The sequence below is a fragment of the Macaca fascicularis genome, chromosome 6 (assembly GCF_037993035.2).
Source record: "Macaca fascicularis isolate 582-1 chromosome 6, T2T-MFA8v1.1".
Lineage (NCBI taxonomy): Eukaryota > Metazoa > Chordata > Mammalia > Primates > Cercopithecidae > Macaca > Macaca fascicularis.
In genome coordinates this window covers 184,907,170-184,932,505 of record NC_088380.1, presented here as the reverse complement: position 1 = coordinate 184,932,505, position 25,336 = coordinate 184,907,170, and the positions used below count along the sequence as shown (strand labels likewise).

General features: G+C 50.6%; 2 protein-coding genes across 29 annotated transcripts; one reads left to right on the top strand and one right to left on the bottom strand.

Annotated features, from left to right (window-relative positions):
• The first annotated feature begins 94 nt into the window (after positions 1 to 94).
• On the top strand, positions 95 to 4,795 carry NHP2 (NHP2 ribonucleoprotein). Of its 2 annotated transcripts, XM_005558690.4 has the most exons (4): positions 95 to 329; positions 410 to 479; positions 3,261 to 3,366; positions 4,420 to 4,795. In XM_005558690.4, the coding sequence occupies exons 1-4, from the start codon at positions 170 to 172 to the stop codon at positions 4,543 to 4,545; spliced, it is 462 nt and encodes a 153-aa protein (XP_005558747.1). In that variant the 5' UTR covers positions 95 to 169; the 3' UTR covers positions 4,546 to 4,795. The 2 variants fall into 2 exon arrangements, with proteins under 2 accessions (XP_005558747.1, XP_045250548.1); XM_045394613.2 differs by lacking the exon at positions 3,261 to 3,366.
• Positions 4,796 to 5,813: 1,018 nt separating this feature from the next.
• RMND5B (required for meiotic nuclear division 5 homolog B) lies at positions 5,814 to 24,075 on the bottom strand. Of its 27 annotated transcripts, none has more exons than XM_073994884.1 (12): positions 23,659 to 23,696; positions 23,341 to 23,477; positions 21,507 to 21,623; positions 16,389 to 16,539; positions 11,916 to 12,061; positions 11,652 to 11,792; positions 10,909 to 11,009; positions 10,526 to 10,692; positions 8,103 to 8,268; positions 6,716 to 6,818; positions 6,477 to 6,631; positions 5,814 to 6,391 (listed from the first exon to the last, which is right to left on the bottom strand). In XM_073994884.1, exons 4-12 carry the CDS (start codon positions 16,525 to 16,527, stop codon positions 6,328 to 6,330), a joined length of 1,182 nt encoding a protein of 393 aa, XP_073850985.1. In that variant the 5' UTR covers positions 16,528 to 16,539; positions 21,507 to 21,623; positions 23,341 to 23,477; positions 23,659 to 23,696; the 3' UTR covers positions 5,814 to 6,327. The 27 variants fall into 27 exon arrangements, with proteins under 27 accessions (XP_073850985.1, XP_073850987.1, XP_065403189.1 ...); XM_073994886.1 differs by having other exon boundaries at positions 23,349 to 23,477; XM_065547117.2 differs by having other exon boundaries at positions 23,341 to 23,696.
• Positions 24,076 to 25,336: the final 1,261 nt, after the last annotated feature.

Sequence of the window (25,336 nt, the reverse complement as noted above, 5' to 3'; positions counted from 1 at the left end):
CGTAGTCACGGAGCTGAGCATCAACGATTGGGCTGAGTCGGAGACGTCGTTTCCTGGTTGGCCGTGTTGTGCGGCGGCTTCTCGCGCAGCTGATGACCTGGAAGTGATGCCTGAAGCTGGGGACCGCGTGGGCTCGCCTCCCTGGGACTAGGTTTCCGTGGCCGCTGCGATGACCAAAATAAAGGCAGATCCCGACGGGCCCGAGGCTCAGGCGGAGGCGTGCTCCGGGGAGCGCACCTACCAGGAGCTGCTGGTCAACCAGAACCCCATCGCGCAGCCCCTGGCTTCTCGCCGCCTCACGCGGAAGCTCTACAAATGCATCAAGAAAGGTGAGGCGGGAGCCGGCGTGGCCGGAATGGGGTCGCGGGTGGCGGGGCGAGGCCCCCGACCGACTCTTCTGTTGTTGCAGCCGTGAAGCAGAAGCAGATTCGGCGCGGGGTGAAAGAGGTTCAGAAATTTGTCAACAAAGGAGAAAAAGGGTAAGAACCCTCCTTTAGATTTTGCATTTCTAAACGTAAACGGAGAAATCTCTGCTTAGTAGGTGCACAGTAAAAAGGTTGACTCCGACCTAGCCCCATATGCAGAAGCCAATCAAGCAGTCGGCAAAGTCCCTTTGGTACAATACCGATACATCACGTATACGAGCTCAAAGTGAATTCCAAAGTGAAGCGAATCGTGTAAGCCAAGTTCCTTAGGGTAGACCCACCTTCATTAATGCAGGGACCTTCCTCCTCGGGCTCCGCTCCTTGCCTCAGATTACCTCGGGCCTCCGCCCTAATCCCCACAGCCCTGAATCTCAGTCCTAGGGATGGCCCTTCTCCAGCTCTGTATTTAAGGAGCTGAGCGTTAAAGTTTTTGTTTTTGAGATGGGTCTAGCTCTCACCGGGTTGGAGTGCAGTGGTGCGATCACAGCTCACCGCAGCCTCGTCCCCCTTGGGCTCAAGTGATCCTCCCACCTCAGCCTCCCAAGTAGCTGGGACCACAGGCTTGCGCCGCTACGCCTGGCTGATTGTTGTTGTTTTGCAGAAACAGAGGAGGCTCGCCCTGTTGCCCGGGCTGGTCTTGAACTCCTGGGCCCAAGGGATCCTCCTGCCTCGGCCTCCCGAAGCGTTGAGATTACAGGCATGAACCACCGCGCCTGGCAGCCTTAACTGTTGAGTATACTCTTTTTCAGGCACTGTGCTGTGGGAGAAACAATGACATTCATTGATCAGATGATGACACACACACAAATAATTACACGTTGTGATAGCCATGAAGGAAAATGACAGAGTGCAATGAGAATTACTTCTTCACCCCACTTTTCTTAATGGCATTTATCAAAGTTTGAAACTTACTTACATTTTTCTTCCCTGTATCACCCTCTCAGGCCAGATGGTAAGCTCCTTCAGAACAGGGCCTCCGTGCTTTATCCCAAGAAGTGAAACTGTGGGTGCTCAGGAGCTCAATAATGTTGGGCACACTTGATGCTCAATGGCGTCTAACCTCGCTGGGGAGGGCACCTCAGGGCAAGTTTGCCTCAGCAGTCCCATTTGAGCTGAGCTCTTAAGACACAGGGATTAATTTGGAGGCGGGCGGTGGGAGGATCCTGCCAGAAGAAAGAGGCCTGGGGGCAGGAGAGGGTCTGGTGAGCAGAGGTGCTACCTTCTTAGGAGGCTTGTAGGCCACAGTAAATTTAGTTTTTATACTCAGTGCTTTTGAAACTATTGGGGGTTAAAGCCAGGAAGTGACATAATTTTTATTATTATTATTATTATTATTTATTTATTTATTTTTTTGAGACGGAGTCTCGCTCTGTAGCCTAGGCTGGAGTGCAGTGGCCGGATCTCAGCTCACTGCAAGCTCCGCCTCCCGGGTTCACGCCATTCTCCGGCCTCAGCCTCCCGAGTAGCTGGGACTACAGGCGCCCGCCACCTCGCCCCGCTAGTTTTTTGTATTTCTTAGTAGAGACGGGGTTTCACCGTGTTAGCCAGGATGGTCTCGATCTCCTGACCTCGTGATCCACCCGTCTCGGCCTCCCAAAGTGCTGGGATTACAGGCTTGAGCCACCGCGCCCGGCCAATTTTTATGATTTTTTACACCCTAAGATTTTTCTGGCAGTTGAAGAAAGGATTAGAGAGGTACGAGTAGGTTGGGGAAAGTTCAGGCAGTAGACTACTGTAGTCGTGGAGAGGTGATGGTGGAGACAGAGTTAGAGGGGACAGATTTGAAAGGACTTTAGATGTGGAGAATGGGGAGGTAATGACAACTTTTAGGTTCTGGCATGCCCAGCTGGAGGGAGAGAGGGCCCAATCTGAGATGTGAACAGTGGAGGGGGACCAGATTTGTGTAGAAAGATCACAAGCTTGGCTTTGGATAAGGTTTTGAGGTGCCGTAGACACATGACTTCCACCCCTCCCCCCACCAGGAGAACTGTCAAATACACAGATGGCTATAGGGGTTTGGAGCATGGAAGAGAGAGGGCCAGGCTGGAGATGGTAGGTAAATCTGGGAGTTTTCAGCACACAGATGGCACTTGACCCCACGGCAGTGACTCTGGTCAGCCGGGAAGAAGGTACTGCGAGGGGATGGCAGCCGAGGACAAGGCTGTGAGGAACACTCACAGTTAAAGGCGCTTAATAGACGGGGAGCCGGCAGAGGAGCACTTAGGTGTGGGGAAGAGCGCTTTCAGCTGAGGACTCTGTCCTTGTGTGTCTGCCTGTTACCCAGTGTGGGAGAGCAGACTTTTCCTTCTGTGTCTTCAGGCTCCTGAGGCCCTTGCCCCCCCAGTCTTGACACCTGGCCAGCTAGGAACCCTGGCTGAGGCGTCTCTGGCAAGCTTTCATTGCCTCACTGTCACTCTTGGGACAGAGCCCATGCTTCTTAGCCTGGTACTCAAGGCCTTGGAGGTGTCCCCTGCCAGTCTCTCCGGTGCCATTCTGATTCTCCCACCTCATGCTCTCCCCACTCCCAACCCCTCCATGGGCTGCCTGACACAGTCATCATTTAGCGTGCTGTTCAAGTATCACCTCCTGGTTGAAAACTTTTTTGACTCTCCAAAGAGAGCTGAGCTTATACACCTTGGCACCCATCCTGTACTTCACCTGTCCGAGCACTACCTCACTTTGATGGCACTTACATGTTGCCAAGAGGTAGAGATCACCCCAGAAGAGTGCACTCACCAAACAGTTTTCTCTCTCTCCCTAAGACCCAGCCCAGGGCGGCACTTACAACTGAAAGGAGGGAGCAAAGCCAGAAATGACTGTTTCCTCTCATTTCAGGATCATGGTTTTGGCAGGAGACACACTGCCCATTGAGGTATACTGCCATCTCCCAGTCATGTGTGAGGACCGAAATCTGCCCTATGTCTATATCCCCTCGAAGACGGTAAGGAGCACATGGCCCCCTGACCTTGCTCAGCACTGGGGTGTCTGGGATCGTCTGCTGTAGCAGAAGAGTATAGGACAGAGCCAGGAGTGTTGGAGCTAAGACAGGCCTGGATGGATTCTCGGCTCCATGTCTTCTTAGTTTTGTGACTACAGATGAGTTACCTCTTGCATTTCAGTTCCCATCTTATAAAATGGGAATCCTAGCCCAGGCGCTGTGGCTCACACCTGTAATCCTAGTGCTTTGGGAGGCCAAGACAGGAGGATCAGTTGAGGACAGTAGTTCAGGAATAACCTGCGCAACAAAGTGAGACTCCATCTCTACAAAAAAAAATTTTTTTAATTAGCTGGGTGTAGTGGCACATGCCTGTAGTCCCAGCCACTTGGGAGGCTAAAGTGGGAGGATCACTTGAGCCCAGGAGTTCGAGGCTGCAGTGAGCCATGATCATACACCACCACACTCCAGACTGCATGATAGAGTGAGGCCCTGTCTGGGGAAAAAAAAAAAAAGGCTGGAGGGTGGATCTTGGGTAGCTACAGTATCACTTGTTGTGATAAAGCAGGGAGAGGCCCTGTTCTGAAGGAACTTACCATTTGGCCTAAGAGTAAGAACCGAAGTCAGTTCTCTGTGGACTATGAGAATAAAAAGAGACAGATGTGAGTAAGCTTTGTAAGCTAAGATGCTTCACCCATGTTAGTCCTGTTAGGTGGGTTTAGGCTCAGGGGGACCTCTAGCTGTCCTTATCTTACATAGCAGGGGCCAGATCTGAGGCACAGGAAGTGAGGGATGGCAGGGACCGGGACGGCCCCTGCTGGACTGGAGCCCTTTCATAGCTGTCATGTGGGAATGTAGGCTGTGTGTGGCTAGACCATGCCTTGAAAGTCTGATTGAGTTTAAATGATGGCAACCAATTCAAGATGCTTTTAAATAGAACATGGACCGAAGAGAACATGGTTGTGGGACAGATTAGGCTGGTGGGTCATCAGTTGGTGACTTCCTGGCATACAGGTTGCACAGCCTTTTTTCCAAACAGCACTTCTTTCCTCTCTGTAGGACCTGGGTGCAGCCGCAGGCTCCAAGCGCCCCACCTGTGTGATAATGGTCAAGCCCCACGAGGAGTACCAGGAGGCCTACGACGAGTGTCTGGAGGAGGTGCAGTCCCTGCCCCTACCCCTATGAGGGGCTCCGGGAGCACCTGGGCACCTGCCGCTGGGAGCTGCTGGGCTGGCGGCGGGATGACAGGCTGTCCTCCAGCCCACACACACTGACTGCATCTTCCCAGTTCCCCGAGGCTTGCCTTCTTCCCAGGCAGCTCTAACAGCCCTTTCATGAAGGTAATGCCAGTCTTCTGTCCATCAGTGCCATTTCCTGTAGAACTAAAGGCTGTTCCAAGAAAGTGGGGTGGGGAAAGTAAATGCTAAGACTAAAATGTGGTGAGTCTGTGGGTGTTTTCTTAAGCAGCAGCTGCTGGTTGGGCCAACGAGTTGGTGGGCGGGAAGAGTGAAGCGGTTTTCCTCACCAGAGAGCCCGAAGGACTCAAAGGGTTCTGTGCTAATGCTCAGCTGCCCCGGCCAGGTGCTTTGGCTCAAGCTGAGAACTGATCCTGCTGCTACCCCAGCGCTTTCAACTCCCTCCTCCAGGGTAGATGGGGGCTGTGAGGTAAGGCAGGGGGCCCAGACCCACTTCATGGAAGCCTAAAGCCCCCACATCAGGAACACCCCCATTCTTAACTTTCCCCCAGGAGCCTTAAATGCCACTGTGAAGCTTATGGAAGCAATTTATCCACCCACACAGCAAATTTTAAATAGGAATATGAAGCTAAAATGCATCCCCCCAGGCTATCTCTCTTGCTTAACATAATGGCCTTAGTAACCCAATCCCTTCAAACATTTTAGACTTGGGGCCTCTTACTGCTGTCAGAGGCCCTGCACAGGACTCAGTATACACAGCAACCAAGTTCAGGCACCCTGGAGTAAACTCACAGGACTCTATACACAGCAACCAAGTTCAGGCACCCTGGAGTAAACTCACAGGACTCTATACACAGCAACCAAGTTCAGGCACCCTGGAGTAAACTGGAAATAGCTTGGGCTTGAGGGTCAGATCTGGTTAAAACTCCAAGCTGTTTCCTTTCCAAGCTGTGAGCCTGTTGTGCAAGTTATTTCATTTTCCTGAATCCCACTACACGGATTTCTCCCATGGAGGTAATAAGATCTGGTAATGGGTATATGTAAAAGCACGTTGCCTGGGGTCTGACATCTAAGCTCCCCGCAGTCAGGGCTGCAAGCTGGGTTCTTTCTGCCTGGACACTAGACACCCGCTGGCCACGTTTCTGTGTGCAGCGGCCACCAGGCCGCGCCCAGTGCCTGTGTGTGGCAGACATGTGGTCATCATTTGTCTGTGAGGCTAAAGGTTGGCCAGGAGAAATGAGAAGGGCAGCGAATAGATTTGTTCAAAGTTATAAAACCACGGCATTCCATTCTAACTGGGACTATTAACAGTGGGAGATGGTACATACTGTTGAGGCTGTACAGTGGGAGGAAGAGGTGGGCCACCGCTGGACACCCTTGGGCCGAGGGGCAAGGGTGGACATAGCATTGGCATGGCAGCAAGAGACTCGGCTGAGGGCAGGGGTAGAAGGAGGTCTACTGCTGAAGACCAAGTGCCTTGCCACTGCCGGCCGCTACCAAGTCAAGGGCAAATAAAAACAGGGAGAGACGGCAGGAGCACAGAGGCCAGCATCTCCCTTTCCTTATGCCATGGAGCCAGCTGCCAGGTGTGGGCTGGTCCATCTGCCTCCTCAGTCTCTGCCAAAGGGCTGCTCCAGCCCTCCCCTCAGCGGAACTCCTCAGCCAGGTGCTCTGAAACCAACCACAGTCCACTGACGCTAACCACCCTACTGAGACAGACCAAGGCTCCCAGGTGAAAAGCCCTTTCAACAACATTCCTTCCAGGTAGGAATCAGAATATGATGCGTTTCCCATCTGCCGGGTTCTGCTCCATGGGACAGTAGGGACACTTCAGCCTGTAAAGGGAGGAGAACCAAGAACGTTTCAGGGGTGGCCAGTAGGAGAGCCAAGCCAAGGTGGAGTAGAGCACAGGGAACTTACTTTCCTCCATTAATGAGCTTATTGAGTGCATCTCGGGAGATAACATGGCCACAGATGAGCTTGATGGGAGGGTTGGAATCTGACGTCTGCTGGCGGAGGATGGGGCAAGCGAACACGGAGTGGTACCAGCACTTCATGCCTAGTTCAATCTCAATCTGGGAAGGGCAGCAAAGGAGGTGAGTTCCACTTCCTGTCCTCCCCAGTGCCTCTTGCCCACGATTCCCCGGGCCAGGCCTCACCGGTAACTCGTCCTTGTGACTCCAGACCCCAGTGCACTGCCTTTGCTCAATCACAGCCTTGATGTTCATCAACACGGGCAGTGCCACACAGCCAGAGGCAAAGCTGCAGACAAGGAACAGAGGCTCGAGTGGCTCAGACCACAGCAGACAAGGAACAGAGGCTCGAGTGGCTCAGACCACAGCAGACAGGCAACAGGGCCAGCACGCCACGCTTCAGCATGGACCTCGAGACCGGGCTCCAAAATGGTGCATGGTCCTCAAAGATCCCTCACATTGTTTGTAAGGTGCCACATACGTGCTTATGTGTGTCTGACTCTAGAGACTCATTCTAATGCACCCCAAAATTTGAGCATCTACAGGGAAGACTTCCTATAGCTCTAGGGGCAGATATCTGCTCATTCTAATGACTGAAAAGTCCTTGGTGTGACTAGGGGACAGTGAGCAGTTCCAAAGGGCCCCAGCCTGCCTATAGGATGCACCCTGCTGTGTAGTCATAATACATCTTTATAATGGTGGCTACCAACTAGGCCGCCTAACAAGTGGAGGCTGGGGTTCCGTTCTCATGACAACTGCATGGGGAAGGGAGCCTACTGGCTGGAACCTCAGATGCTAAATACCCTACAATGCACAGGGTAATCCTGCACGACACAACCATCCTAAGGTGCTGATGTTGTTCTTGCTGGGAAATAACATTCTGTAACCTGAATCCACGGTCACAAATTAGATGAGCGTGGAATCAGTCCACTATATTGAGCTGCTGTATTCAGACTCCATAAACGGTCTAAATACACAGTAACAACTGTCCACTGTGGTGGAGTGTGTGGTTCTGGGGTCAGGTCCAAGTGCCTCTTATTCCCTGTGAGGCCTTGGGCAAGTGAGTGCACATCTTGACTCTCCATTTCTTCCAACTGTAGAATGAGGGTAACAGTGGCTGTCCCTCCCAGGGTTGCTGAGCTGTGAGGGAGGTGTCTGAGCAGCAGTGTTGAATACATGTTACTCAACCACTCACATCTCCCCTGAAGGCAAGTGGTATTGAAGACATGAGGTCATGAGGAAGGCAGGCTGCAGAGGGGCGTGGGCTAGCTGGGAACGTCTTGCAGTGATCCAGGGTGAGGTGCAAGAGAGGCAGGGACCTCATTCAGGAGACCTTACAAAATGGGAACCGTGACCATGCCACTGACCTCATGGTGACCTCGGGCCATAACTCTTCCTAGTCTCAGTTTAACTGTAAAATCAGGTAATTCCTCTCCTGAAGAATGACTAAGAAAGCCAGTTTCAGTCTCTGAAAGCACCGAGCACTGTTCCTGGCACATGGCAGGGCCTTGGCAAAATGATGATTCCCTCTCCACCCTCCCACTTGTGCTGTCCTCACAGGGCTAGGTTGTACCTGACGCTAAGGGGGGACTCCACAGAAAGCCCCAGCAGGGAACAGGCGTCCCGGGTAAAGGTCTCACAGATCTCTGCCCAGTGGCTGTTGTCCAGCAGGTGGCAGTAGGGTGACTTCTCCAAGCCCAGCCGCAGGTACACCAGACTGCCCATCATCACCTGGATCTCTACAAGGCAACCAGGGGGTGCAGCTCAGGGGGTGCAGGGCTCTGGGTCCACCCCAAGCGGGCGGCAGGACTGTGCAGCACCATATACGGAGCCCAGCGGCTCCCAAGCCCCCAAGCACACTGAGCAGGGATGAAAATGCCCTCGGGCAAATGGGACTGTAAAACCCACTGGGGAGGTGGAGTCCAGGCTGCTTCTGCAGGACAAGAACAGGCGTTACCTACGTGGAATCGGGAAGGAGGACAGTTCTTTTCCAGTTCTCTTTCCTCCCCAACTGCATCAAGGATCAAATAAGTCCTCAGGTTGGCACTGGTGTCTCCACACTAATCTCCATTTAGAGTAACCCCAGGTTAAGAGCTTTCAAGAGGCAGCAGTATGTAGCTAAAACTTAAATCATGGCTTGGGGCCGGGCGTGGTGGCTCATGCCTATAATTCCAGCACTTTGGGAGGCCGAGGTGGGTGGATCACATGAGGCCAGGAGTTTGAGACCAGCCTGGCCAACATGGTGAAACCCCGTCTCTACTAAAAAATATAAAAATTAGCCGGACGTGGTGTCAGGCACTTGTTTTTTTGGTTTTTTTTTTTTTTGAGACGGAGTCTTGCTCTGTTGCCAGATTGGAGGGCTGGAGTGCTGGAGTGCAGTGGCGCAATCTCAGCTCACTGCTACCTCCGCCTCCCAGGTTCAAGTGATTCCCCTGCCTCAGCCTCCTGAAGAGCTGGGACTACAGGCGCCCGCCACCACACCTGGCTAATTTTTTGTATTTTTAGTAGAGATGGGGTTTCACCATGTTGGCCAGGATGGTCTTGATCTCTTGACCTCATGATCCACCCACCTTGGCCTCCCAAAGTGCTGGGATTACAGGAGTGAGCCACTGTGCCGGCCAGAGTCAGGCATTTGTAATCCCAGCTACTCAGGAGGCTGAGGCAGGAGAATCGCTTGAACCCGGGAGATGGAGGTTGCAGTGAGCCGGGATCACGCCACTGCACTCCAGCCTGGGCAACAGAGTGAGACTTTGTCTCATAAATAATAAATAAAATGGCTTGGTTTACATATTTATTTTGAGATAAAATTTAATAAATATGAGTGGAACTAAAAAAACAGGTTAGTACAGGTTACTACACGTAAGCATAGGTGAGACTCAGATTCCAGGTCTGGAAATTCTAGCATGACAGGAAGAGTGCTCAATTGAGTCTTTTTCATTTTCCTTTTTGTAGAGATGGGAGCAGGGGCAGGGCTTCGCCATGTTGCCAAGGCTGGTCTCCAGCTCAAGTGATTCGCCCCTTGCTTTGGCCTCCCTAAGTGCTGTGATTACAGGCATGAGCCATCGCGCCCAGACAAGTTTCTTTTTTTTTCTTTTGAGATGGAGTCTCACTCTGTTGCACAGGCTGGAGTGCAGTAGCGCGATCTCAGCTCCCTGCAAGTTCCGCCTCCCGGCTTCATGCCATTCTCCTGCTTCAGTAGCTGAGACTACAGGCGTCTGCCACAACGCCCGGCTTTTTTTATATTTTTAGTAGCTACGGGGTATCACCGTGTTAGCCAGGATGGTCCTGATCTCCTGACCTCGTAATCCGCCCACCTCAGCCTCCCAAAGTGCCGGGATCACAGGTGTGAGCCACCGCGCCCCGCCTTTTTTTTTTTAAAGGACTTTTCCATAGGCCAACCATGTCAGGGAGGCACACAAGGCATAACAGGTGGGGCTCTGAGTGTGGTGTGGCGCACAGCAGGCACGAGGACCCTGGGTGGTCTGCGCTGAAGCTATAAACTAAAGGTACGGCCGGGCGCAGTGGCCCATGCCTGTAATCCCAGCACTTTGGGAGGCCAAGGCGGGCGGATCACCTGAGGTCAGGAGTTCAAGACCAGCCTCAACATGGAGAAACCCCGCCTCTACTAAAAATACAAAATTAGCCAGGTGTGGTGGTGCATGTCTGTAATCCCAGCTACTCGGGAGGCTGAGGCAGAATTGCTTGAACCTGGGAGGCAGAGGTTGCGGTGTGCCAAGATTGCGCCATTGCACTCCAGCCTGGGCAATAAGAGCGAAACTCCATCTCAAAAAAAAAAACAAAAAAAAAAAACTAAAGGTATGGCAGATGTGAGAGAGGAGGAGCCTAGAGTTCATCCCAGACACAATGAGGGGTCAGAGAAGTTTCTAGTTGGGGAGAGGCATCTGCATGGGCGCAGGGACTGGAGCCTGATGTAACCCACCATATCCAGACATGTGTCAGGCCAGGCAGCACAACCCCAGCCCCCTGGGCACTCACCCCGCTGGTGCAGCTGGGCAAAGGGCTGGAAGTGCCGAGCATAGCTGAGGGCCTCCAGCTGCTTCTCCGGGCCTCCTGCCAGGAGGCGGATGAAGTGCAGTCGGTGCAGCTTGAACTCCAGGGAGCTGTTGAGTTCCAGCAGGCGCTGCCTGTGGGAGACGGCCCATCTGGGAAGAAAGGGGCCAGTTTAGTGTAGAGCTGGTGGGGGCTAGGACCTGAGAGCCAGGACCTGAGAGGAGGGCCCCAAAAGCCTGTGTGAGGCTCTTGAGACAGGGCTGGAGGCAAGTCAAGTACATCTGGGTGAACTGAAGACCGCAGTCAAGCCCTGTGCCCTGAGAGGTCGGAGAGCAGAGTGCTGCTGGCCCACCCAAGGGCCTCCTTACTCCAGCGCAGGACCGAGGTCTTGTTCGTGCAGGGCTTCTAGGATTCGATTCAACTCTAGGAAAGGCTGCTTGAAATCCAAGTCCACGTTCAGCGTTGATTCCTACAAGGAGAGAGAGAAGAGATCCCACCACTGCAAGATGGTGTTTCCAAAGTTCTCTGCTGTGCACATAATAAAAGCTCACCCGCCAAAGACAGGCCAGAGAGAGCTGGGCTTTGCTTGAGGAGCTTGGTCTCGTGCCAGCCACTTGGGCCTCTCTTGTTCCCATCTCGATCCTGGGGAGGCTGAGTAGACATGCTGACCTCCAGAGTGCGGACTGCAAACCCCACCCTACAACCGTAGCAGTGGAGACAGTCCCCAGGCTACACACGGAGTTGCATGGCGAGAAAATTATTCCTCTTCAATCCTCCTAGTACAGTAGGGAAAATCTTTACTTTTACCACCAGTGTGTCTTTAACACCTAACAAGTACTACTTTGTCATTTCACTCATCCATCTCCCTTTTCAATAAAGGGATATGAGGCCTCAGCTCTGAACCCTGGCTGGCAACCAACTCTAACTAGAAATGAGTAACTTCTCTTTTCATCATATACGTTTTTAAAGCTACCTTCTACTTCTGGCAGAGGCGCTGATTTCCTTTAGGAAATAAACGGAATTGAAGAATGGCAGGGACTTCATATACTGAAAACTAGCAGGTGAAAGGCAGAGCAGGCAGGTTGTCAGCACCTGCCCGGCCCGGCTGTACCTGGCACAGCTCCTCGGCCACGCTGAGCATGCCCTGCTGGTACAGGTGTTCCACGATGGCCATCTGCAGGATCTGCTGCTGCTGTTCCCGCGCGTCCCACACCGCATCTGACACAACACCACAGATCTCAGAGTCGAAGTTCTGACAAAGGAGGAGAGACAGGGCCTGGTGATGTGGGCACTCTTGCTGGCTCTCCTTCGAGTCCTTGTACATCCCAGCTTCAGGGTACTCCCAGCCCAGGCCTGGAGCCAGCCATGTGCTCACCCTGTCAATGGCTTTGCCCACTCGGGATACACTGCTGTGAATGTCCTTATGGTCCGAAGCCAGTTTCTGCACAGTATCTTTGATCTTCCGGCAGCATTGTGACATCACCAGAGAGAGGGTGGCTGAGAGAGGGGTCCCCTGGAGGGCTGCAGAGAAAGTGGAATAAGGACACAGAGGAGGCAGACTGGGGCACCTGCCTTGGCAGCAGACCTTAGCTCTGCCTCCTCTATTCTAAATGCCAGCCCCGTGGCCCAGGAGGCAGCCCTAAATGCCAGGGTGAAAGAACTAGCTTCTCTTCCAGGTCCTGCCACTTTTTAACTGTCTGACTTGGAACTGGTCAAATGGGAAAAGCCAGTTCACCTCTGGAAGCCTTCATTTCCTCATCTGTAAAATTATAGTGAAATGAAGATGATTTGGCACTTACTATGGGCCGAGTGTTTATTTTAACTCACGCACTACAGCATGCATAGGGTTCTGTTTAACTGTGAAGTTAAACATAGGGTTACCATAGGATCCAGCAATTCCACTCCTAAGTATACACCAAAATAAATAAAAACATATGTCCACACAAACACTTGTAAGTGAATATTCATAGCAGTGATATTTATAATAGCCCAAAGGTGGAAACAACCCAAATGTCCATCAATCAGTGGAAGAATATGGCACATCCATACAATGGACTGTCATTCAGCCATAGAAAGGAATGAAGTGCTGATACAGGCTACAACATAGATAAGCCTTGAAAAGGTCACATTAATCAAAGAAGCCAGACACAAAAGGCTACATGTGATATGATTCCTTTTATATGAACTGTCCAAAATAGGCAGATCTATAGAGACAAAAAAGAGATTAGTGGTTGCCAGAGGCTAGGGAGAGGGAGGAATGGAGAGATAGTTAATGGGTTAGGTTTCTTCTGGGGGTGATGAAAATGTTCTGAAATTAGATAGTGGTGAAGATTGTACAATTCTGTAAATATGCTGAAAACCACTGAGTTGTACTTTATTTTTTAAATTTTCATCTATGTATGTATGTATTTATTTATTTTAAGACCGGGTTATGAGACTGGCTAATACTTGTATTTTTGGTAGACGGAGTTACCATGTTACCCAGACTGGTCTCGAACTCCTGGACTCAAGTGATCTACCTGCCTCAGCTTCCCAAAGTGCCGGGACTACAGACATGAGCCACCATGCCCATCCAGAGTTGTACTTTATTTATTTATTTGGATACAGAGTCTTGCTCTGTCGTTCAGGCTGGAGTGCAGTCCAGCCTTGGCGCAATCTTGGCTCACTGCAACCTCTACCTCTCGAGTTCAAGAGATTCTCCTGCCTCAGCCTCTCGAGTAGCTGGGATTACAGGTATGCGACACCACGCCCAGCTAATTTTTGTATTTTTAGTAGAGACAGGGTTTCATCATGTTGGCCAGGCTGGTCTCAAACTCCTGACCTCAGGTGATCCACCTGCCTTAGCCTCCCAAAGTGCTGCGATTACAGGCATGAGCCACTGCACCCGGCCAGAGTTGTACTTTAAAAGAGTGAGTTTAATGGTAAGTGAATTGTAGCTCAGTTTTTAAAAAAGACATAGGAACCAGGGACTCCCGCTGGTCAGACCTAAGACAATTTGAACATTACATTAAATAACCGTAATGGATTATAACCTATTGAATACAATAAGAATATGAGTGTAAAGTGATAATAATGAAAGGAGAAAGGAAAGCTTTACAGTTGAATGCCAACTAATAAATGTATAAAGAATGACAAAGCAGGAAAAATCACCATGTTGCAGACAGCTTAGTAATAATTCACACAACAATCATTAATGGATAGTAAAACGAGTAGAGGCTGAAATTTGGTAAAGAGCAGGACATTTATAGGGTATCAAAGTATCTCCCACATACCACTGGTTGTGTTTTTTTTTTTTTTTTTTTGAGACAGTCTCGTTCTGTCACCCATGCTGGAGTGCGGTGGTGCAATCTTGGCTCACTGCAACCTCTGCCTCCTGGGTTCAAGCGATTCTCATGCCTCAGCCTCCCAAGTAGCTGGGACTACAGGCATGTGCCACCATGCCTGGCTAATTGGTTTTGCCATGTTGACCAGGCTGGTCTTGACCTCCTGGGCTCGAGTGATCTGCCCGCCTCAGCCTCCCAAAGTGCTAGGATTACAGCCCACAAACTACTTAGTGATTACAAAGAAAAATTAGGAACTTTACAGTGGAAAACCTTAGCAGATACCATCTTAACTAAGTGATCAAAGTGAAGATGAGGCCAGGTGCAGTGGATCATAATCCCAGCACTTTGGGAGGCTACACAGGAGGATCACTTGAACCCAGGAGTTCAACACCACCCTGGGAGACCCCATCTCTACAATAAAAAAAAAATTAGCTGGGCGTGGTAGTGTATTGCTGTGGTCCCAGCTACTCCTGAGGCTGAGGTGGTAGGATCACTTGAGCCCAGGAGGTCAAGGCTGCAGTGAGCCAAGATCATGCCACTGCACTCCAGCATGGGCAACAAAGTGAGACCCTGTCTCCAAAATAAAAGTGAACAACAGCAATAATGCAATAAACCAACATCTTGTGTCTTCCAATGTGATGCACTGAGAAACAAATCACTTCTGAAGTACTCCTGGCAAAAATGCAAAACCTAAGTAATGAGAAAACATCAGACAACTCCAAATTGAGACATGTTCTGCAAAATTGGCTTTAATGCTTCAAAAATACCAATGTCATGAAAGATAAAGGAAGACAGAAGAAATGTCCCAGATTAAAAAAACTAAAGATTAGACAGGAGAAACGAAATGAAGTGTGTGATCTTGGATTGGTTCCTGGACTGGAAATCAAAATGCTTTATGAAAATTCCTGGGACAGCCAGGCATGGTGGCTCACACCTGTAATCCCAGCACTTTGGGAGGCCAAGGCAGGTGGATCACCTGAGGTCAGGAGTTTGAGACCAGCCTGGCCAACGTGGCAAAACCCCATCTCTACTAAAAATACAAAAAAAAAAAAATTAGCCAGGCATGGTGGTACAGGCCTGTAATCCCAGCAACTTGGGAGGCTGAAGCAGGAGAATCCCTTGAACCTGGGAGGCAGAGGTTGCAGTGAGCAAAGATTGCACCATTGCCCTCCAGCCTGGGCAATGAGAGCAAAACTCTGTTTCCAAAAAAAAAAAAAAAAAAAATTCCTGGAACAATGGCAAAATTGAAATGTGAACTACATTGGCTGGGTGTGGTGGCTCACACCTGTAATCCTAGCACTTTGGGAGACTGAGGCAGGCAGATCACTTGAGGTCAGGACTTCAAGACCAGCCTAGCCAACATGTCAAAACCCCGTCTGTACTAAAAAATACAAAAATTAGCTGCAGGTGGTGGCATGCGCCTTTAATCCCAGCTACTCGGGAAGCTGAGGCCGAGAATCGCTTGAACCCGGGAGGTGGAGGTTGCAGCTGAGGTGAGATCACACCACTGCGCTCCAGCCTGAGCAACAGTGAGACTCCATCTCAAAAAAAAAAAAAAAGAAAGAAATGTGAAGTATAGTTACTAGGCAATATTATATCAATGTTTCATTTCTTGGATTTATTTATTTATTTATTTTGTTTTTTTGAGATGGAGTCTCGGTCTGTTGGCCAGGTTGGAGTGCAGTGGCGTGACCTCTGCTCACTGCAGCCCACCACCATGCCCAGCTAAGTTTTGTATTTTTAGTAGAGAAGGGGTTTTGCCATGTCGGCCAGGCTGGTCTTAAACTCCTGACCTCAGGTGATCTGTCCGCCTTGGGCTCCCGAAGTGCTGGGATTACAGGCATAAGCCACTGCGCCTGGCAATTTCTGGGTTCAATAAGTATGCTGTTTTTATGCAAGAGAATGCCCTTGATTTTAGGAAATATACACTGAAGGCTTGGGGCTATGTTATCTACAACTTAGTTTCAAATGGTTAAAAAGTAATGATAACGGCAAATATGGCAACATATGAGCAGGTGGTGAATCCAAGTAAAGGGTATATATCAGTTCTTTATACTATTCTTGGAACTGGTCTCTAAATTTAAAATTATCTTTAAAATCTTAAAAGCTAAAAATAGGCCAGGCATGGTGGCTCACGCATATAATCCCAGCACTTAGGGAGGCTGAGGCAGGAGGATCACTTGAGCCCCTAGGAGTTCAAGACCAGCCTAGGCAACATAGACATTGTCTCCACAAAAAAAAAAAAAAAATATATATATATATATATATAATGAAAAGAAAAAAGTTAAAAATAGAAAAGTAAGTTGAAAACAAAATGTAAATGGGAATCATCTCAGGTAAATTAATCATTTCTGTTGGGCTTTTTGAAATAGTTCAGAGACTGTCATTACCCGGTTTCAAGGAGGCCTAGAGATGCTGGTACCAATATCCTCATCATCTTCCTTCCGGAACCCTGTCACTCAGCTTCGGGTCTCCCATGTCCTCAGGGAGGCTGTCGCAGGGCACTTGCAAGGGTGGCCACCCACCTGCACTGGCCAGCTCAGCCCGCAGCTGGCCCACGTAGTGCAGCAGCTCCTCCAGGCTCTGCTCGCAGTGCTGCCCGTAGGTCAGGAACTTCTGCAGGACCTTGTCCAGTTCTCTCTCCACGCACGCACACTGCTCCATGGTGGCCTCAGCCTGGGAAGGGTCAGCTGGGTCAGGCCCCATTTGGGCCACGGTGGCATGGCAGGCAGGGTGCTCAGACCACCTCTTCAGATCCCTCTCACCATTCCCACATCATGTATCAATGTTCCCTGCTTACCAAAACATAGGTTTTGGTAAGCATGTAACATCCCATCTCCTCACTCCAGTGGAGGATGCAGGCTGGTGTGAGGACGGGGTTTTTCTGAATCATGATGAGAAAATTATTCCATTTTCAACTCTTTTCATGCCTTAATCTTTGTTCATTCCCTTTTAAATCAGAATAGAGAGCAGGCCTCACAGAGCCCTTAGCTGGCAATACTATCTAACTAGAAATCCACATACTGCATAACATCATATTACACGTATGTATTTTCTTTTTTTGAGACAGGCTCTTGTTCTGTTGCCCTGGCTAGAGTGCAGTGGCACTATCTCAGCTCATGGCAACCTTGACCCCCCAGGCCCAAGGGATTCTCCCACTTTAGCCTCCTGACTAGCTGGGACCACAGGAATGTGCTTCCACACCTGTCTAATTTAAAATTTTTTTTTGTAGAGACAGGGTCTCCCTGTGTTGCCCCGGTTGGTCTCCAACTCCTGGGGCTCAAACAATCTTTCTGCCTTGGCCTCTCAAAGTGCCAGGATTATAGGCATGAGCCACCATTCCTGGCCCATGTGTTTTCGTAGAGTCATTATGGCCACATTCTTACAGTTAAAGGAACTGCTTTTCCATGTACTACAGTAACATAAGCCATAAAAGCCGTCCTTGAGTGGCTGATATTTGGAAACACAGCTTGGGGAATAACTGCCAACCATGCCGGCCTGACGGGCTTGCCTACCACCCCTGCCTCACCCTCACCCGCTGCGCACCTGAGGACAGGCACAGAACCCTTGCTCTCTCATAGCCCCGTGCCCTGGTACATGCTGCTTCCTCACCTGGCCTGCTCTCCATCACCCTTACCTCCTCGACTACTTGAGAGGCTGGCCCATCACTTCTGAGTTAGCTCAGACGTCAGCATCTTCAGCAGCTGTCTCTAGCCTGTGCCCACCTAGCTCCCTCTACTCTCACTTTGCACCCTTCTATTTCAGTTTTGGTCACTGGGCCTGCCTCCCCAACCAGACCAGAACCTCTCTTGCTGCAATACCAGCTTCCCTCCTCATTAGACCATTGAAAGAAAGTTGACTTTTCTTGTCCTGTCTCCTCTCCCTACCACTGGCGCTTCCTTGTCCTTTCTACCCTGGGCCACTGCTCCTTTCCATTTCAGAGCAGCCTTTGACACTGAACATGTGGGCAAATCTCAGAATGTCTGTGACACAGCTGATTTCCTTCCCCATCCTTCCATCTATGAGATTTGAAATGAGAGGGTTCTGTCACATTTCCCTCTGAAAGATTCAAATCTAGCCCGTTGCCCATTCTCTAGAAGGGTACAGAGGAACATCAGAAAGAGAAAGAGAATCTTATGTCCAAGGTGACCACCAAGATCTTCCCAGTTTCACAGGCTCTCTTCATTCATTCCCACCAGCATGAGTCCCGGCCTCAGCACCTTGGCCCATCTGTAGCCACTGTCACCCAACCTGACAGGGAACAAGTGATAGTGAAATGGCACCCAGGGCCTTGGGGGCTGTGTTTATTCCCTCTTTCCTTACAGCGAATGCTATTACACTGGAATCTATAGTCACGGAGTCCAGAAGCTAAGCCACCCCCCCATCCCCTCTGTACAAACATCCTGCAACTGGATGTGATCCATTATGGCAAAATATAACAGGGTCTCCTATCTGAAATGATGTAATTATTATTATTGCTATTGTTAACAGCTGACATTCCAAATAGGAGCCTGTTCTGTGCCAGGCACTGCTCTAATGACTGCATACATTAATTCGTTTACCTAATGCTCATGAAAACACTATGAGGTAGGTACGATGATTAGACCCACTTTGCAGACGAGAAAATGAGACACAAAGATTAAATCAGTTGCCCAAGGTCAGGCATCTGGGAAGTGGAGGAGCTGGGAACTGAAGCCAGACAGTCTGGCTCTGACCTGGGGGTCCTTCTCTAAGTACTTCACATCACAGGCACTCCCAGGACCAGCTTCACAGGCCACTGTTTCACCAGGAAAGGAAAGCAGCAAATACCTGTGTTGGAATGAGTGTACAGCAACCATTAATGAAGATGAGAAACAGAAAATTAACCACAGAGCTCATGAGAATGATCAACTAGGGAAGACGGCAGGACACTAGAATGTTGGCCAAGAGTGTCTGGGAACTAGAATCACAATTTTTCAAAAATAAACATATCAAACATTTTGATATATTTATCAAAAATAAACATGGCTCAAAAAAGCCAGGACCTCATGAAGGTCAAACAATCCGGCCTGTCAGACCCCAAGAGCTACCAGGCTTATCAAAGGCAAGCTCAAATCAGCATCTTGAAATTGTATTTACTACACTTGATCTTAGCCAAAAGGCAATAAAATTGCCTTTATGAGAAGCAATAAAATTGTATTTACAAAGTTGAGGAAGGAGATGGTACAGGATTGCATTGTGGCAAGGAGTAGGAAACAATCTAGGGACCTCATCACTAGAGGAATCAAGTAAGTAAGTAAAATGTGGGGGATGCATCTATGGAAACCTGTGGAACATTTAGAAAGTGCGTCCCAAATATACCCAGAGCAACATCAGTAAGATCCACACATGGCACTGAGGTGGAAAAAAATGAGGTCTAGGCAGAATCCATTTATGTAAATTAAAAATATATGCGGCCGGGCATGGTGGCTCACGTCTGTAATCCCAGCACTTTGGGAGGTTGAAACGGGAGGATCACGAGGTCAGGAGATCGAGACCATCCTGGCTAACACGGTGAAACCCCGTCTCTACTAAAAAAATACAAAAAATTAGCCGGGTGTGGTGGCGGGCTCCTGTAGTCCCCGCTACTCGGGAGGCTGAGGCAGGAGAGTGATGTGAACTGGGGAGGCGGAGCTTGCAGTGAGCCGAGATTGCACCACTGCACTCCAGCCTGGGAGACAGAGCAGGACGCCGTCTCAAAAAAAAAAAAAAAAAAAAAAAAAATTATATATATATATATATGCATGCATATAGGCCAGGAGCAGTGGCTCGCATCTGTAATCTCAGCATTTTGGGAGGTCAAGGCAGGCAGACTGCTAAGCTCAGGAGTTCGAGACTAGCTTGGGCAACATGGCAGATTTACCTGGGCATGGTGGCACATGCCTGTGGTCCCAGCTACTCAGAAGGCTGAGGTGGGAGGGAGGATTGCTTGAGCCCGGGACATCAAGGCTACAGTGAATCATGATTATGCCACTGCACTCCAGCCTGAGCAACAGAGTGAGACCCTGTCTCAAAAAAAACAAAAAGAAGATATACACCAAACACATCAGAATGGTTTCCTGTGGTGAGAAGATGGGGGAAGAATAGGGACAAAAGGGAATATAAATACAAAGGAGAAAAAGGCCCTGCATGGACCAGTAAGTGTCACCCTGAGGAGTGTGATTAACTCAGTACTTTTTTTGTTTGTGTTATTTGGAGACAGTCTTGCTCTGTTGCCCAGGCTGGAGTACAGTGGCACTATCTTGGCTCACTGGCAACCTCCACCTCCCGGGTTCAAGCAATTCTCATGCCTTGGTTTCCCAAGTAGCTGGGATTACAGGTGTGCCACCACACCTGGCTCATTTTTTTTTTTTTTCATTTTTGTATTTTTAGTAAAGACGGGGTTTCGCCATTTGGGCCAGGCTGGTCTCAAACTCCTAGCCTCAAGTGATCCACCTGCCTTGGCCTCCCAAAGCGCTGGGATTTACACGTGTGAGCCAAATCACCTGGCCAAATTTTTAAAAATAAAATAAGTGAACTGAGAAAACAGAACTGTTTGCGGGTATTCTTTCCAAAAAATCCAGGAAGTTAATTCAGTCTGTCCAGAGCAAGCCACTCCGCCTGAATCATAGTCAGTCATCTGCACCAGGCACAAGGAACTGTGTTTGTCTTTGACAAACTTCATGATTAACAGAAGTACTGATGATTGAAATTTCATGTCCACGGGTCCTAAGCCTTCCTCCCCAAGGTCTCACATATACAGAAATTATCCACCAGGATGACCCTCCGAAACACACACCAGATCCTGTTAGCTTGTGCCCAACACTGCCATGGTTGACATATAAGCCCTTTGCAATTACATATTTGCTTCCTTTGCACAAGTTGTTCCTATTTTTAGAGCGCCCTCTGCACTTCTTTGTATAGAGTACGTAAGCTGTAGTTAAATTATCACCTCCCTTGAGCCCTCAGTGAAATCTCCCTGCCTCTTTTTCTGCTTCATAACCTGGCAGGAGTGGCCATACCACACCCATCTGAGTCCTCAACCACTGCAGCACAGTAACGGCCTGTCCACGTCGGCCTCCCCCATTGGTCTGTGAGCTGCTCAATGGCTGGAGTGCAGTCTTGTCCATTATCCCGCTCGGTGCCCAGACCAGGGCCTGGTCCATGGCAGATGCTCAGTAAACATTTGTTGATTGGGGCTGGGCGCGGTGGCTCACGCCTGTAATCCCAACACTTTGGGATGCCAAGGCGGGCAGATCATGAGGTCAGGAGATCGAGACCATCCTGGCTAACACAGTGAAACCCCATCTCTACTAAAAAAATACAAAAAATTAGCCGGGCGAGGTGGTGGGCGCCTGTAGTCCCAGCTACTCGGGAGGCTGGATGGAGCAGGAGAATGGCGTGAACCCTGGAGGCAGAGCTTGCAGTGAGCCGAGATCACGCCACTGCACTCCAGCCTGGAAGACAGTGCGAGACTCCATCTCAAAAAAAAAATAAAATTTGTTGATTGGCCGGGTGCAGTGGCTCACGCTTGTAATTCCAGCACTTTGGGAGGCTGAGGCAGGTGGCTCACCTGAGGTCAAGAGTTTGAGACTAGCCTGAGCAACATGGTGAAACCTCGTTTCTACTAAAAATACAAAAATTACCCAGGTGTGGTGGCGCGCGCTTGTAATCCCAGCTACTCAGGTGGCTGAGGCAGGACAATCGCTTGAACCAGGAGGTGGAGGTTGCAGGGAGCCAAGACCACATCATTGCACTCCAGCCTGGGCAACAAGAGCAAAAATTCCGTCTCAAAAACAACAACAACAACAACAACAACACATTTGCTGATTAAATGACACATCCATTTCGTAACTTCGCCCTAGACAGCCTGAGCTCAAACGTGTAGGAGTGGGTAGAAAGAGACATGAGTGAAATATTAAATCTCCATGATGGCATGCATGGAGGTTTATCCTGGAGTATTTGGCATCCTGAAACAAGGGGCTCCTGTGCAGGGAGAAAAGAAGTTTGAGCAAATCACAAAGGTTCCTTTTGCCTGACAAAGATTAGACAACCTCCATTGACTCAATTCTTAATGCTTTTTTTTTTTTTTGAGGCAGGGTCTCTTCAGTTACTAGGGTTGCTTAAAAATTTAAAAAAAAAAAAAAAAAAAAGAGAGAGAGACAGGGTCTCAATCTGTTGCCCAGGCCAGAGAGCTGTGGTACAATCAGGGCTCGCTGCAGCCTCGACCTCCTGGGCTCAAGTGATCCTCTCACCTCAGCCCCCCACCCCAAGAAGCTGGCACTACAAGTGCACCATGTAGTCCCCCCATGAACACTCCTGAGTTTATGACACATTTAATTGGTCCATGCAGGGCCTTTTCTCCTTTGTATTTATTTATGTATTCCCTTTTGTCCCTATTCTTCCCTCTCTCCCCACCACACCTGGCTAATTTTTTTGTTGTTTGTTTTTGAGATGGAGTCTCGTGGCATGATCTTGGCTCATGGCAACCTTCGCTTCCCAGTTTCAAGCGATTCTCCTGCCTCAGTCTCCTAAGTAGCTGGAATTACAGGCACCTGCCACCAGACCTGTTTTTTGTATTTTTAGTAGAGATGGGGTTTCACCACGTTGGCCAGGCTGGTCTTGAACTCCTGGCCTCAAGTGATCCTCCCGCCTCGGCCTTCCAAAGTGTTGGGGTTACAAGCGTGAGCCACTGCGCCAGGCCTAATTTTTTGGAGAGACAGGGTTTCACCATGTTGGCCAGGTTGGTCTTGAAGTGCTGAGCTCAAGCCATCTGCCAGCCTCAGCCTCCCAAAGTGCTGGAATTACAGGCGAGAACCACCGTGCCCAGCCAATTCTTAGACTTTTGCAGCCGCCATCTCCATCTATTCTCTACCCTACATGTCACTCCTCTTCTCAAAACCAAAAGATTTCCACTGTACTTAGAAAAAACTCCACATTCCTTTCTATGACCTACAAGCTCTACGTGAGGAAACCCCGACTCTCCGACCTCATCTCCTACCACTCTTTCCCTTTCTTACCATACTCCAGCCACACTAGCTTTCTTTCTGTTCCCTGACGATACTCCCAGTCGATTTCTGCCCCGGGGCCTTCGCACTGGTTGTTCCCGCTGCCTGGACCACTCCCCATATCTTCCCATACCCTCCTCCTAATTTGGGTCTCAACGCAAATGTCACGTCTTCAGAGCCGCTCTGCTAGACCACAGTATCTAATGCTGACCCCTCTGCCCCACCCTCACACCAGTTACCCTGTCATATCGCCCTCTTCCATTTTTTTTTTTTTTTTTTTTACCACACAGCCCTACTTGAAGTTTCTTTCTTTTCTCATTAACCAAAACTGGAGGGAGGAAAAAGCCCATCATTTTCCCTGGACAGCAGCGCCTACTGGGAGTTTGACCCGCATTAACATGCAAGCGACAGGAAACTCCTAGTCATCCTTCCAAAGACCCTGCCCCAAAGCCCTGCCGAGCCCGGTGCGCACCTGCTCACCTCCGACCCAGCGCGGTCGCACGAGGACGGGACGTTTGAGTCCGAGCTACTCCGCCCGCTGAGGCGGCTCTTCGGGGGCTGGGCCGGGACCTGAGTCTGGGACTCCAGCTCCCGGCCCGGGGCCGATAACTGAGAAGAGAACAAGCCCAAGGGCAGACTGTCCGGGGCTTAGTCGTGGATAGCAGGGAATCCGGAGAAGGCTGGGACCCGGGAGGCCGGCCGAGCTTTCCCCGCCGCGCGCCTCAGCTCTGCCGGCCGCCGTGCCCGCCCTCGGCCCGCACCTGCCGGCCCCAAGCCCGCGCGCTCTCACCTCGCCCCGCAGCCCCGGCCCCGACTTCCGGCGCCACTGTCATCGGAACCGGAAGCCAGGGCGGTCGATCGGCGGCCTGGGCCCGCCCACTGGCGGTTTCGTGGAGGGGTGGCCGTCCCACGAGCCCGCAGCTTTGCGTCCGGCCGCCGAGCCTCCCCGCCGCGCGTGCCGAGTGGAGTCGCCCGCGGGAACAGGGCGATGGCCAGAAAAGCCGCACCTGTAGTCCTTTAGGGGGTCGCGCCTGGTCGCCTCCAGGTTCCAAGTCCCTCCGGCCGGGCCGCGGGCCTCCCAGTCGGCGGAAGCCGCTGGCCGCGACCGCTCCTCGCCGGCGGGCGGGTTCCCCACCCAGCAGAGGAGGCGTCGGCCCCGCACTCAACCCAGCGCCTGGCTCCCGGGTCAGAAGCCCCAAGTGGTTACGCCTGCAGCGCTGCCCGCCCAGCTCGGTGAGGGCGGCGCGGGGGCCGTGAGCGGGGTAGCTGGGCTGTGCCCGCGGTGCGCTCTTGAAATACCAAGTGATACTTAAAAAAAAGAAAACTCCAGGTCGGGCGCGGTGGCTGGCGCCTGTAATCCCAGCACTTTGGGAGGCCGAGGTGGGAGGATCACGAGGTCAGGAGGTCGAGACCATCCTGGCTAATACGGTGAAACCCCGTCTCTACTAAAAATACAAAAATTAGCCGGGCGCGGTGGCGGGCACCTGTGGTCTCATAGTCCCAGCTCCTCGGGAGACTGAGGCAGGATAATCGCTTGAACCCAAGAGGCGGAGGTTGCAGTGAGTCGAGATCATGCCATTGCACTCCAGCCTGGGCGACAAAGCGAGACTCCACTTAAAAAACACAGAAAACTCGTCTTTCCCGTCCCGGCCTTGCTGGTCCCCATGTCCCGAACTTAATCTGCCCACTGGGTATTCAGCAGAATTCGGTTCTGCGGACGAGCGGGTCCAGCACTACCCTGCCGCCCTCTGTTGGTCGCTGTCCTGGGGAAGTGGGGAAGGGGAGAAGATGGGACCTGCCCATCCTTCCTAAGGAGGAAGGGTGAAGGTTAGGGAGGAGAGAACAGGCACTGACCCCAAACCCAAGACCGGACTGAATTTTCTTTTTCTTCTTTCTTTTTTTGAGATGAAGTCTTGCTCTGTTGCCCAGGCTGGAGTGCAGTGGTGTGATCTCGGCTCACTGCAACCTCCACCTCCAAGCTTCGAGCGATTCTCCTGCCTCAGCCCCCTGAGTAACTGAGATTACAGGCATGCTCCACCATGCCCGGCTAATTTTTGTATTTAGAAATGGGATTTTGCCATGTTGGCCGGGCTGGTCTGGAACTCCTGACCTCAGGTGATCCACCCACCACAGCCTCCCAAATTGCTGGGATTACAGGCATGAGCCACCTCACCCAGCCCTAGATTGAATTTTCTATCCTTCCAGACCCTCTGCTCTAGAGGGAAAGAGTAAAGAAGTCCCCACTCCTCCTCAGGCCTCAGATACTGAGACTAGGAGCAGTCCTGGAGAAAAAGCTAGGTATCTGTGTTGCCGACTTCTGCTCCCTTTTGGTTGGGCCTCATTCCAGGCCATCCTCCCCTTGAATCCTCCATGCCTCCCCATGCATCCCCCCTCTTCTTCCCCTTTGCACAACTTACTGTTTTTTTTTTTTTTTTTTTTTCAAAATAGAGACGTGGTCTCCCTATGTC

Bases quoted from the DNA above. Each gene is read 5' to 3' on its own strand.
- NHP2 (XM_005558690.4), top strand. From the start codon at position 170: ATGACCAAAATAAAGGCAGATCCCGACGGGCCCGAGGCTCAGGCGGAG. The intron at 330-409 runs GTGAGGCGGGAG...CTGTTGTTGCAG, and splicing joins CTACAAATGCATCAAGAAAG to CCGTGAAGCAGAAGCAGATT. The intron at 3,367-4,419 runs GTAAGGAGCACA...TCCTCTCTGTAG, and splicing joins TCTATATCCCCTCGAAGACG to GACCTGGGTGCAGCCGCAGG.
- RMND5B (XM_065547119.2), bottom strand. From the start codon at position 16,527: ATGGAGCAGTGTGCGTGCGTGGAGAGAGAACTGGACAAGGTCCTGCAG. The intron at 11,010-11,651 runs GTACAGCCGGGC...CTCTCCTTGTAG, and splicing joins TGGCCGAGGAGCTGTGCCAG to GAATCAACGCTGAACGTGGA. The intron at 6,819-8,102 runs GTACAACCTAGC...CCTTGTCTGCAG, and splicing joins GAGTCCCCCCTTAGCGTCAG to CTTTGCCTCTGGCTGTGTGG.